Here is a 13656-nt window from a genome sequence, read left to right as displayed (position 1 = left end):
GTATCAGAACTGAGGGAGGGAAGTTAATATTCCGCAGTTGCTTGTTTTATTAAAACAGGTTCTGATTGAAAGACTGGAAAGACCGTTGTTTGTTGTTAAAGTTGTTTTCTTTTCCAGTTTTACGCGCCATGGTGTGGCTACTGTAAAAAACTCGAGCCGGTCTGGCACGACGTGGGAGCGGAGCTGAAGAGCTCCGGGTCGCCGGTGCGTGTAGGAAAGATGGATGCCACTGCGTACTCGGGTGAGTACGTTACGAGTTCAACACCCTTCTCTGGAGTTCGTTTGTCTCCCAGATGAATTTTTAAAACATTTTCTTTTGTCTGCTCAGAACAAAAAGCTCACCTACAGTGACCGTACTGCCTGCTGCGTATACTTATCAAAGATAAACTTTTAATCTCAAGTCATTATACTTTCATTTTTTTTTTTTCCTGTGTCAGCGTTCAGTCAGATATTCTTGCTTTTACAACCAAACTGAATTTGGAAAATACTGTACTGTGAAAAAGTCTTTTCACCCTCGATCTTGTTGTATTATCAATGTTTTTATGATATACATATTTATTTTATAGTCTGTTAAAAACAAAAAACCCAGAAAGTACATCCAGATTTAATGGAATCCTATATTATTAATATTATTGCATCTTGAAAAGATTTAAATCTCGCTGTCTATCTTTTGCTTGTAGAGACACTTTATATTGTATAGATTCAATCTTGAGGTTGACCGTTGCTTGTTTTTCAGGCGCTGATGCCGATTATTCAAAAAAAGGGCCAATAAACGACCAACTGAATGTTATTACTATATTTCTATTTGTCTCGTAGTGAAGACACCAAAAAATAAACATGAATGGTCAATTAAACTGTGATTCAAACAACGAAAACAAGGGGTGCCAGAGACTTTGGCTCAGTGTTATATTTGAAACTTCTTTCTTCTTTTCTTTTATTCCTGTCTGAGATGCTATTATTGGTTTTCTTTGTTGCAGGAATGGCATCAGAGTTTGGCGTCCGCGGCTACCCCACAATAAAACTGTAAGTTTGATTCATTAGTTTTATATGACTTCAGCGTGCTGGGTTTGATAATACTTCATACGTTCATCTCTTTTTGTTTACAATCATTTCATTAGAAGATATTAAATACATGTTTTATTTTGACTATATGGACCACATTGTATTAATATCAATGATAATGAAGATAATGCTGCTGCTGCTGATTATGATGATAATAATGCAACAGTAATATTATTGTAGTAAAAGGAAAATATAACAGAAAATATAACCTATTAACATAAATTAAGCAAATAAAAAGAACAAAGAATATGAAAAAACAACACGTGCGTAATATAAAGTACACTTTAATGCTTCCTTAAAATGTCAAACGGTATGCTGCAGCAGCAGCCAGGTGCTGCTAATTATCAGCCATTAGGGGTTTCACGGTACACACAAGTCACGGTTCGGTACGTACCTCGGTACAGGGGTCACGGTTCGGTACGGGTTCGGTACAACGGGAAAAAAAATACAAAAAGTCCCAATGTATAAGATGAGTTTTTTCTTCCTTTATTTTGATCATAGCATTTGAAAGTTAAAGTTTGTTCAATTGGCTACAAAACTAAAAAGCATCTCTTATTAAAGTGTAAAATAAATAGAATAAAACATTTAACTTGTGCATTAGTGTTTTTAATTTTTTATGTTTTTTATGTGAGCGCGGGATGGGACATTGTAACGAGGCTCGAGCACTTTTAATAAATACTTGAACCCAGGCTCCTCTACTGCTGCATATGGGCAGAGCCGTCTGGGGGCGGAGCATTCTCCATGGGCCTTATGATAGTCATTTTAACGTTCAACAACATCATCCTACCCATCAAACAACATTTATTCTCACTTTTATTGAGCCAAGCATAGAAGCAGAGTAAAGTCACAAACTTGTTCAGAAGAACACACACACACACACACACACACACACACACACACACACACACACACACACACACACACACACACACACACACACACACACACACACAGATAGTCACGGACTGACTCAGTTCCATCTTTGATACAGCTAATACAAAAAAAAACCATAACTGGTCTAAAATTACTATTTAGATAGACACAGCGGTCTATAACATCATTTCTGAGCTCTAGAACAGAGAATAGACTCTAGTCTAGTTGAGAACAACACAAGCACATTAAAATAGGCAGCTGGTCAAGAATACACAACATTCTGATAAAGAAATTATTCATGAAGGTTACACTGACTCACCAACGGTAGTTGACTCTTCCATAACCCAAAATAATCCAGGTAACGTGGAAAACGGGGTAACATTCAAAACTTTGTACAAATGTAGTCCTCTTTTAAACTTTAGCGCTAATCTCCTTCACTGTGACTGTTAAGGCTGATTTATGGTACCGCGTTACGCCAACGCAGCGCCTACGGCGAAGGTTGCGCGTCGCCGCATAACCTCGCCGTAGACTGCGCCGTACCCTATGGTGTATGCTCTGCGTCGATTTAACGCAGAACCATAAATCAGGCTTTACAGCCAATGCGGCCCTGATGCGTTCAGGACAGTTGTAAATTAGGAACTATAACATTTTATCGTTATTATAGCCTACAATTTATGATGATATATGAATTGCACATATATTTATTGATATGCACAGACTAGCACACATTTAGGTCTGTAATGGAACGTGACTTTTGATATTTATAAGGGGAAAAAAACGATGATTGATTTTTTTTTTTTTAACTCAGTCAGATGTATTCGCCGTATGACTGCGTGTACCGAACCGTGACGGCCGTACCGTGACGGGACGGGACGAATACAAATACCGTTACACCCCTATCAGCCATTGATTAATTGATTGCCGGCAGGTGTGCATATCTGGATAAAATAATAGTAGTTGTTGCAGATTGTCAATTTGGAAAGGTTTATACAACAATTACCAAACCATTTCAACTTCATCATTTTACAGCGATTATTCAGACTTGGAAATATTGATGAGACCAGCTGATCTCAGCAGAACCGAACAGCCCATAAAACTTGCGCCCAAGTCAGACAGTGCTGTGCTTGGAGAAATATAAAAAAGAAGCAGGAGCTGCATCGGGATCGTTCCTGACCAAAAACTTGACTAATAGTCGTCATAACATTCTCACACCAAGATTTCTATCATCTTAAAGTTTTATTTCTCATTTCATACAGGTGAGAGTATCGCTGTGCGTGCCCCCTGTGGTTTGCTTTTCCCTTTCCTCCGCTGCTTTATGGCAAACGGTTGTCTCGTACTGTTTTATCGTATCTGGCCTCGTTATTGGTGGATGGCTGTGTTTCCCTGCAGCGTGGGGGGAGCAGTGATTTCTGTTTATGCTACAAATCATGTCTTCCTCAGTGTGTATGAAACACTGAATGTCTTCAACTACTGGCGGTCAAAGCCACTCAATCTTTTTTGTTATATCTGAAAATATCAAAATCATACACCCTAAACTTCTGTTTTAATGTTTTAATATTCCCTGGACTATTTTCCCCATGAGTGAAAATAGTCCAGACCAAGAGTATCTTCTGTGTCTGCATCGTCCTTTCATTCCTGATAAATTCACTTTTTATTTTATTTTATTTTTTAACTTAAAACAAGTTAAACTTTTTCCCACGTCTGATTATGTCTGTCCTCTGCACTCTTCTACCTGTTGTTGCAATCACCCTCCTCATAACACCTGCTTTTTAAAGAAGTGCAATTTTAGACGTCTGAAGAAAGAACACAGACGGGATATCATGTAAATAAGTAAGCTAGGTTTATTTTTATAGTACTTTTCACATGTTAAAAGACACAAAATGCTTCACAAGCCACACATACAAAGACATAATCGTAAAATAGAGGAAACATAAAACAAACATAAAACATGAAAAATAGGCCTGTGTTGAAAAAATCGATTTCCCAATTCTAAATCGATTCTCATATTAATTCCTAAAAATCGATTCATATGTCTAAAGATCGAGTTATTTATTTTTTTTCTTTTATTTATTCATGTCTTTTTTTTTCATCATTACATTACAACTTTTGGTTATATTTTTGTTTATCCCCAAAAAAGGAATGTTTTGTTGGACACGAGAATAACTGGTGCCATGTTTTTGCCTTTAAATATGTTTAAAGGTATGAAAACATTAAAGTGTTAGGTTATAATTGCATAAATTGTCTATATTTCATTACTTTATATACTGTCTTGGGGTTACATTTGCAAAAAATGCTAAAAACCAAATGCTCAAAAATTAAAAACCAAAATAGACCGAAAATGGAACAAATAAAAACGGAATGTGGGAAAAAATAAAAACGATTTCATGCGTCTCTGTTTCCTCCCTGGATCTGTTTGGTAATTCTGACCCACATGATGTTTCTGAAAGCAGTTCTATCAGCATTCTGGGAGCTGATTGGTCCTTACAGCATCATTAGCTGCCAATACTTGCTGTTTAATCTCAATATAATACTAGTAGTAATATTTTGCATAACTACAGTCATATAATTCATGCAACAGCTCAAAAAACAGTTTTAATAACACTAACCCAAATCAATATCGGAATCGAATCGGATCGAAACAAATCTTGATAATCGATTCTGAATCTTAAGAATCAGAATCGAATCGATTCTCTACATTTGAATCGATCCCCAGCCCTAATGAAAAACACAAGAAAGAACATCCAGAACTTACTACCAGGCCTAAGCCCGTCTAAAAAGAGAGTCTTTAGCGGCTTATTCATGGAAATATTGAGAAGTTCTGCCCGCGTACTTGTAGACTGGACTGGGACATATTTATCTGTTTTTAAAAGGCGTCTCAAAGCCGAGTCAGGCTGATGTCAGACACGTACATCAGCTGGCGTCTTGCTGTGACTGAGCTGGCCGTGAACTCTGATACCTGAGTGTTCTGGAGGCGAATGCGAGGCGACGTGTCCAGCAGCGAAAGCCTGGCTGAAGTCTGAGTACGGTGATCTGAATCACAGCTGCAAGTCTGTATCAGAAAGAAAAACATAAATAAATCAAACGTCATGAATGATTCATAGTACATCACTGTATTAATTCAAAAGTCAGTAAACCCAAATTGTAGCATGAAGTTCTGAGTTCTATCATTTTGGACTCGTTAAAGTCCAGACCTGCAGGGACAGAACCTTGAGAGAGCAGTTCATAAACAAATACCGAATACCTCGATGCACTGAAGCAGTGTTTTACGACAGAATGGGACCACATTGCTCCACAGCGATGTGGTACAGTATACTGTTAAAACCATAGGGAAACGGTGACTTCAAGTTACCGCCGCTGAAGGTAGATTTACAACCTATGAAACCACGGGGCTGCTTGGTATTGCCCACATGTTTTTGTTTCTTTTGTCCTCATTTTTGTTAATTAAGTCAGGAATTTTCAATCACTGTGTGCTGCGGCACATCCAAAATTATTTATTATTTAATTTCTGCAAATAATTTGCCATTGTTGAGTGATTGTGCCTCAAGTGTAGTGACTACGAGAGCAGTTAAGTATTCTTCCATTCCAGTTGTGGGAGTGGGTCGTGCCTCAACGACCTTATCAGTAATTAATAAATGAAAGACATGACGGTGACAAGACATGCATTTTTTTGGTGGTGGGATGCTGCGAGCATTTCCATTTCCATTTTTCCTTTCTAAAAAAGGTGCTGCGCCCCAAAAACATTAAATTAATTGTGCCTATGGGAAAAAAAAGTTACATCTCGTTGTTCATCTGACACCGATCCCCACTATGATTAGCTGATTAAACTCATACATACAGAAACAGGATTAGAAAAGCGGTTAATTCATATTTAACAGCTGATTTAAGACTTAATTTTCTTAAAGATGCTTAATTAGTACAATTTCAACACAAAAAAGAAGCTTTGTTGACACAGTTCAACCACGTGTGTCATTTTCTGCTGTGGTTCAGGCCAGAAGTTCTGAACTACAAGTGTTTCATTGTTTCCGGAAGCACTGATCCAATTTCATGGCCGCCTTCGGTTTGCGGTTGAGGTGTTGTGTTATGTTGCGCACTATGGCAACAAGTTAGCCTCTTGTTCCCTTCTATCTAACTGCTTTTGCCCACATTCGATTTGCCTCCCCATCACAATTCTTGGGCGTCCTGTTGTTTTCTCCTGTGAGGCCCGGCCTGGGGAGATGCCCCTCAGATACCGGGCCGTATTCAGGAGGGGATTAGGTGTTGTTGTCTTTCTTCAGGCACACCCAAGTGACAAGCTCTTTTCACACCTTGTGAACCTCAATTTGATTACATTGGACTGCCTTGATTTATATTAATTATTATACATTTCTTGGGATATATTCTGTAAAATCCAGCCATTTAAAAAAAAAAAAAAAAAAAAAAAAAAAAAATGTACCTGCAACGTGCTACTTTGTTTTTTCATACTTTTTTCTCTCTTCAGCACTTTAAGCTGATATTCTCTGTAAAAACTTGTATCAAATTATTTCTCCAAGTTTAAGTGACTTTTTTTTTTTGACTTAAATGTATGGCTTCGAGGAAACTCCAGCTGCTTAATAGTAGAGTTTATGTTGACACAAGATAAATGAGCAGATTTTTCTCCTTGTGTCTGAAAGTGAACCATTCATCAGCGCACTGCTATAATGGGCTTCCATTTAGTTTCATCAGGCTCATTTGGGAAACTGCCACAGGATCACGGCAGGGCTCATAACATTAAGCTCAGCGAGTGATGAAACATCTATTGAGGAACATGAGCTACCTCCCTTGATGACAGGAGGAGACTTGATTTAGAGTCGGTTTCCCCTGAGTTCATTAGCCCCGGTGGGCTGATGCAACCGTGGCAGTCTTTAATGCATTCTAACTTCTTGGAGAAACGTTTCACACGCAACCAGCTTTGGTTGCTAAATGAGATAAAGAGAAAGTCATTAGTATGTTTTGTCCATTGAAGGTGTAATGATTTGTAATAATATTAGCTTTTTTTTTGGTTGCAGTTTCATCAAAGCAAAATTGTCAGGTTATCTTTACAGACTGGCAAGTTTCCACTTGGGCTGCAGTTGATGTCTAATCTTATTATTGATAAATCTGATGCTTTTTGTTTGACTTGATTATTAACTTTTTATAGCTGTAAGTTATATTATGAATTTAAAAGTATATCACCACTTTTTAATGCATAATTTAGCAGCTGTGCAATAAGAATAAAAAAAGAAAAAAAGTAAGTTGCTGTTCAGACCAAACATCAGAAAGGGGGGGGGGGATTATTTATTTGACACTTAGTTTGTTCCATTTGGCATGTTTAGTACCTGAAAAGAAGCTCTGCTCCTGAGATGGTAGGAATCTTTAATAAAACAAAAACACGGTGGAGGCTGAGTTGATATTACTGGTCTGAGTAGAATTTCTATCTGCTTCAAGCTGACAAGAAGTTAAACATAACTCAGAATAATCTTGCATGCCTGAAAAGGAATTATTGAGTATGCTGGCCACCCCGAACTGGGCTTCACTCTCACACCATGAAGCTGCTAGATGTAAGATTTACGCTTAAAGACATTGAAAAAATCAACCAAATGAATGTGAATACATTAAAAAAGCCGATTTGACGGACAAGTTTCACACATTGATCTACTGTGCTAATGAAAGAGCAGCTAGAAATGCAGTTCTGATGAGTGGAAATTGACTAACAAGCCTCGCAGTACCACTCCGTCCCACTAGAGGTGACAGATTATGTGTTGCATTTGGTGAAGAAGTGAAGATGGCGTATTGTACTTCGTGCGTCGGTCATTTTGAGCCCAGATAGATAATTTAGTCCAAATTTCCAGACTAGCCAAGGGCTAAATCTGACACAGGATATCTTAGCAAGATAAATATCTGGAGCTGTCAGCAGAACCCTGGATTAAACTACAGCCAAGACAAAAGAGCTGATAGGAAGCAGTGCTGTACACTTTCAATCACAAACTCTGGTAGCTGCTATAAAACTCACAAACTTTATGATATTCTACCCTCATTTGATCTGAAGTTTAATACTTACATACTGTGCCTTTTAAGGGTAGAAATCTAATTCTACAAAGAGCAGCGGGTCACGGTTTATGATTTTTTTTTTTAAGTGCAGATGCTGTGGACAGAAATCTCTCCAAACAGCATTAGTCAGTGCAGCTTTTCCTGCCTCGCGCAGTGCACCAGTCTGCTGGAGATAACGGGGGGCATGTGTTTCCCTGGCACGCTTTCGGACCCATCATCTGTCCAAACCCGACGCCGGCCATGTTTATGCTTTTAATGGCTGCAGCCAGCAGGAGAAGGCACCATTTACCACCAACATGTCTCGCGGCCCACAGAGCTCCACTCGCCTGTGCAGTCTTTCAAACCCACAGAGCACCTGCGGGATGTTGAAAGGGAGCGACGCAGCGTGAGCGCGCGGCTGATGAATCTGCTGCAGCGTGTGTGGCGTTAACATGATAAAGTGATACCAAAGGTGAAATAATGGGTCTGATATTTTAATGGTTTCATTGCCACCAAGTGTTAAAGTTGTTATGGGGCCGGAAGGGGTCCTACACATTATCGGCAAGGCAACAGCAATAACTGAAGAGGGGGAAGAAAAAAAAGCAGTGGAACATGAATCCAGACTGTAAGTTGCCACAATTTTTATACGCAGCCCTTTTTTTTTCTTGTCAGGGCCGTAATTTCTACATGAAAATATTCAGTCAAAATGCTTTGCAGATAATCCTTTTGAAGGCACTGCGTGCTTTAAGTCTGAAAGTTACGGGCATCAGCAGAGACACTCGTCTTCCTGTGTGCTGCTCTGCCAAGCCGTCGCTGCAGCTGCCTCCACGTGGTTATTTGAGCGCCTCCCTGCCTTCAGGGACGTCTTCAGCGGGTGAAATGCATCCTGATCAGGTTAACGTCACACGAGTGACTGAGCCGCTGCAGAATATTGCACTTCTTTCACCTTCACAGCCCCTGAGTTGCTTTTTCTCAGCGAGGTTGATGCGTCAAACTACAGCCGGGCAATGATCCAGAACCAACAGCTGCAGGATTTGAGTGAATCTGAGGAGGCCGCGTGTCCTTGTACACTTCAGAAGTGACACGGCAACATCAGTCTGCTGACACATCAGGCCACTGGAAGAAAGTCTAAAGTGGCCTTTCTGCCCCTGTGATTTCTGACTAGTTTGCACCTTTTGTGGAGAGCCCTCTGTATCTTTTCTTGACTTGGCAATGCCATCCTCTAGCAGGACGTTGTGTGCTTGGCTGGATGCTGGTAAGCAGTTTTCCTTCACCGGGGGGGAAGATCACATGACTACTGTCAACTTTTGTGCCCATCAAGACACAAATCCAGCAGGAGAAAGAAAATGTGAAAATTCAGACAAACCATTGAATGCCATAAAGACATTAGAAGTATTTGAAGTAAATCGGATTCTGCAGACATAAAGCCTGCTGGTTCCTCCTCTCAAATGTCTCCTGAATCCCCATTTCCACATCCAGACTGCTTTCCCACATACGGAACTTCAGAAGACACATCCAGCTCTGTCGCCCGCTGCTGCTTCAGTGACGATGATCAATTTCAGAATAAATTATTCATCACTTGTGGTTTTGCTTCTCAATATGTCTTTTTTTTAAATTCGGCATTTAAATGTTTTTTCCAAAGATGACTGCGTCCCGTGCCAAGAGATTTTGTCCTCGTCATGTGCAACCAGCAGCTTGGTTTCGTTGTCATTCCAGTCTCCTGTCACCACTTTTTTCCCCAAGTTTGCCATCTTCCTGAATGAACGCTCCGTTGGATTGAGGCGTTGTTAAGCGTTTCCTTTGTCACTCTGGCTGCATTTTAGACGAGAACGGCGTACATCAACCGGTTGATTTTCAAAATAAAACGCCACGAGTGAGCATTAACTGCATCTGCAATTCTGAGGTTTTCAGAAGAGATTTCAAACACGCATCCAGATGCGGCTACTCCACACGTCTAATACTGCCCTGTTGGATTTTCTAGGTTCCGAAGTTGGCCCCTTTCTACTATTTCAAATAAAATGCCACACCTGGAACCAACTCCAGACCACTCAGCTGAAGCATTGACGCGAAAATAAGGGAGTAGTAAAAAGAAGAAAAAATGATTTCCTTGTTAGGATGTTAAACAAATGAGTTAATGACACTTTTACAACTAAATCCATTGCGGTAAAGGAGCTGTACGACAAAGCAAACAGCTGGAGTTTGGGTTTCCCGTATTCGGGGCACTCGAATGCAGCGTGATGAAAAGTTGAAGTGAAGATAAAGACGAAGAGGCTGCAGTTCTACTGATCTGTGTGTGTGAGACAGACCAACCCCCCCCCGCAAATCTCCAGGGTTCACTTACTGACGTTGAGTTGCTTCAGACACGCACACGTACTCTCCAGCACAGCTGATTGCTTTCATGAACTGTTGACGTTAATCAGTCTCATCCCCTGAGCGCGAAATAATGAATGACCTTTCAGTCTTGTTGTGCATCTGTCCCTCCTTCAGGTTAAAGGGGGATCTCGCCTACAATTACAAGGGACCAAGGACAAAAGATGATATTGTGGAGTTTTCCAACAGGGTGGCGGGGTAAGTCCGAAGCTTCAAACAAAATCACTGATTTCAGAGGAAGATATGTTGCACTAATGAAAGCTGCCCAAGCCCCCTTATCAATGCCGGCCATATTTGTTTGTAGCTCGACGGATCTATGCCTCTAATGCTCCACTTTAAGCCACTATATCATCCTAGCCTGACAGATTCTCTCTTCCTGGAGGGGAAATCAAGCTTGATCCGTGACAGAAGGATTGATCAAAAGCTTGGCCCCGAGTCGAATCAGGGCTGCAGGTTTTTGAGTCACCACTGGGTGGCGCCCTCGACACAGAAATCAAGAACACAACTTGAAACACTAGTGCATCTTTCTTCTACTGTAGGTTTTCATCTGAGTGATCCTCAAAACTAACTCATGTCTGTGGGTTTTATTCCCTCAGACCAGCCGTCCGGGCACTTCCCAGCAAGCAGATGTTTGAACACATGATGAAACGACACGATGTTCTCTTCGTGTATGTCGGTGGAGAGTCTCCCCTTAAAGTAAGCCGCATCGCTGCCACCCAGGCAGGAATCAGGCTCTGTTATTCCAAAAATTGTGTACAATGATATAAAATGCTAATCTGTGTAATAATGCTGTTTTGTTGAAAGTGTTTGTGTAAATCCTGAAAGCTGCTTCACTGTTGCAGGAGAAGTACAGCGACGTAGCTTCTGAGCTCATTGTCTATACATATTTCTTCTCAGCTCCAGAGGAAGCCTTGCCAGAGGTAAATGTTTTAAGTTCCCCCCCCCCCCAGAAAAAAACATGTATTGGATTTCGGAAAGTTGCACAGCTTTCTTTCTTTATGTCATCAAATGATATCAAAGATACAACTGTATGTTGTGCATTCATTATTCCACACGGTTCGTGTTGAAGAGCAGTTTGCAGGTTTGGGGCTTAAAGCGCATGAACATGTGACAAGAACTGGAATTTAAAAATGCATTGAGTATAAATGCACTTAATTGACATTTTAGAGCTATTTTAGTTTGACTTTTGTACAACTTGAACATGGCCCCACAGTGACATGGCATGAGGCAGAGCTTAGTATTTGGACACAAACAACCACAGCCCTGTCAATTATGGGCTTGGTAGGTGTCAGAGAGAACATAAAGGACAGTAAATGGGAACAATAACACCCATAAGACAGAAATTGATCCGTGGTGTGAGCAGAATGTGCTGGTGAGTTACTGATGACTACTAACGATTGCTGACATCATCGTTCACGCCACTGTCAAGTTTGTCATCACATTGAAGGATAACGAAACTCGATGTTATGTTTTGAAACTAATATTAAAAACAGGATAAACATGTATGACAACACAGAAGTGGTGGAGTTGTATGTCCCACTGCTGCATCACTCTCTGTGCTGTTGTCCAGGCAACCTGATGCAGACGCTGCGGAGTGAAGCGCTATCTGCTGTCAGACTCGTATGATTTTGGTGTCAATATCACATCTTAAACTCTGAAAAAATGCATAATCCTCCCGTTGAAAATGAGTGACACTTTGTGACATTTGTGGTTACAGAAGCATCAGTCAAGCCCCGTCTCATTTGACGGGTTTCCGTTAACACGGGTCCAAAGTAAAACCTGGGAGCTTGGAAGAGGCACAGGGCTTAAAGCTGACCTCAAAATAAGATCCAGATGAATTAGTTTTGTTTGTTTGTTTGTCCTCATAGATTATTGCTATGTTCAACCATTAAAACCGGGATATCTTTGTAAGGGGGAAAAAAACATGATTATTTTCATCATTTTGGCCATTATAGTCATTTATTTACTATTTTTGAACAGTTTAAACCCGAGCACACGTCACTAGAAATGAAAAAGGTCACTTTTCAGTTTTAGTGTCAACATTTTAAATGTTTTAAGGAAGAGTACATGAATAAGGGAGTGTAATTAGAGAATTTAAGTAAAAATCTAAACAAAAGAGAGGAATAATTGGCAAGAGCAAGATTACTTTGCTTAAATGTTCTAAGTGTCTGTTTCAATTGATTTTCAATAAACTGCTCAGCCATACCAGGGCAGAGATCCTCCTCAGTCCTCTCAGTGTCTCTATTACAGTGGGAGCCCCAGTAGGACCCGCTGACCCACCAAGCTAACGCTCCGTGGCAGTAACGCATCAACAAGAAAACCAAGCCAGATTGAGGAGATGAACTTAGAAGAACCCGAGGTGGCCACTGCGTTCGTGTTTGCAAAAAAGCTAATGGTGGATATGAATGAGGAAAGGGGGGGTTGGTGCCGAGTCAACACCTTGTCCCAACTCACAGTTTTTTGAGACCATGTTAAAGTATCACTACATTTACATGCACTAACAGAAAGTCGAATTGTTGCCTTAATCCGACCGATATCGAAGTTTTTAAAGCCATGTATACACCTTAGCCGGGCTGTAGTCGAACCGAGCTGAAGCTCTTGAGATCGAGCTTTTAGTGCCAGGTAATGCGTCCTAATCCAAGTTATTCCTGAATCTATGACTCCCCCTTCCGGAAGTGACGAGCCGCGGGAGCGGGAATAATAACAGTCACGGCATCACAACAACACAGTAACATAATAGGGAGACTTTGCGTGCATCCTACGTGCAACATGACTAGCTTAGTATGTACGAAATGTACACAGCTGCTGCATCATTAGTGTCCACTTTTTCACATGTTGTCCTCCTTCGTGCTTGTTTACTAACTGTACCGTGAGAATGTCAACGTGCAAGTGCGTGTGGTGCCACCTAGCATCACGGAGTCGAACGCACCAAATGCATCTATACTTGGATTTCTCTGAAACTCCAGTTCAATCCTTAGATTTAGATGTAACCGCACTGACAGAGCTGGACTTGGCGCTTGGAAACTACCCCGGACCCCGGTGAATGAAAACGTGCTTATTTTTAAGTATGCTCAGGTTTAAAGGTTAGCTCCATTAGGCCAAGAAAACTGAAGGTCTGTTGGAGTTTTGAATAGTTGAAGTTTATTGATATAATAGCCACTGTAAGGGTGGGGAAAAAAATCATTAAAACTTCACCGTTTATTCCACTGTACCAAGTATTTACAAGCACTGCTCAGATTTCTACATTTATGCCTCATAAGATGCATTAAACTGTGCATTTGTTACACTTTGAGCATAAAGCAATATGGAAGTTCTGTTCTGCTTTGC

The 13656-nt window shown here is 40.5% G+C and overlaps 1 protein-coding gene across 1 annotated transcript in view; it reads left to right on the top strand.

Annotated features, from left to right (window-relative positions):
* LOC133423355 (protein disulfide-isomerase TMX3-like) overlaps positions 1–13656 on the top strand; it is a 55481-nt gene that overhangs the window by 5454 nt on the left and 36371 nt on the right. The window contains exons 4-8 of the mRNA XM_061713543.1: positions 118–241; positions 978–1023; positions 10447–10527; positions 10926–11025; positions 11172–11249. Coding sequence (XP_061569527.1) covers positions 118–241; positions 978–1023; positions 10447–10527; positions 10926–11025; positions 11172–11249 — 429 coding nt within the window. The remainder of the gene's footprint in view (positions 1–117; positions 242–977; positions 1024–10446; positions 10528–10925; positions 11026–11171; positions 11250–13656) is intronic.

The sequence above is a fragment of the Cololabis saira genome, chromosome 22 (genome assembly GCF_033807715.1).
Source record: "Cololabis saira isolate AMF1-May2022 chromosome 22, fColSai1.1, whole genome shotgun sequence".
Taxonomy (NCBI): domain Eukaryota; kingdom Metazoa; phylum Chordata; class Actinopteri; order Beloniformes; family Belonidae; genus Cololabis; species Cololabis saira.
This window is presented reverse-complemented; position numbering and strand designations above follow the sequence as displayed.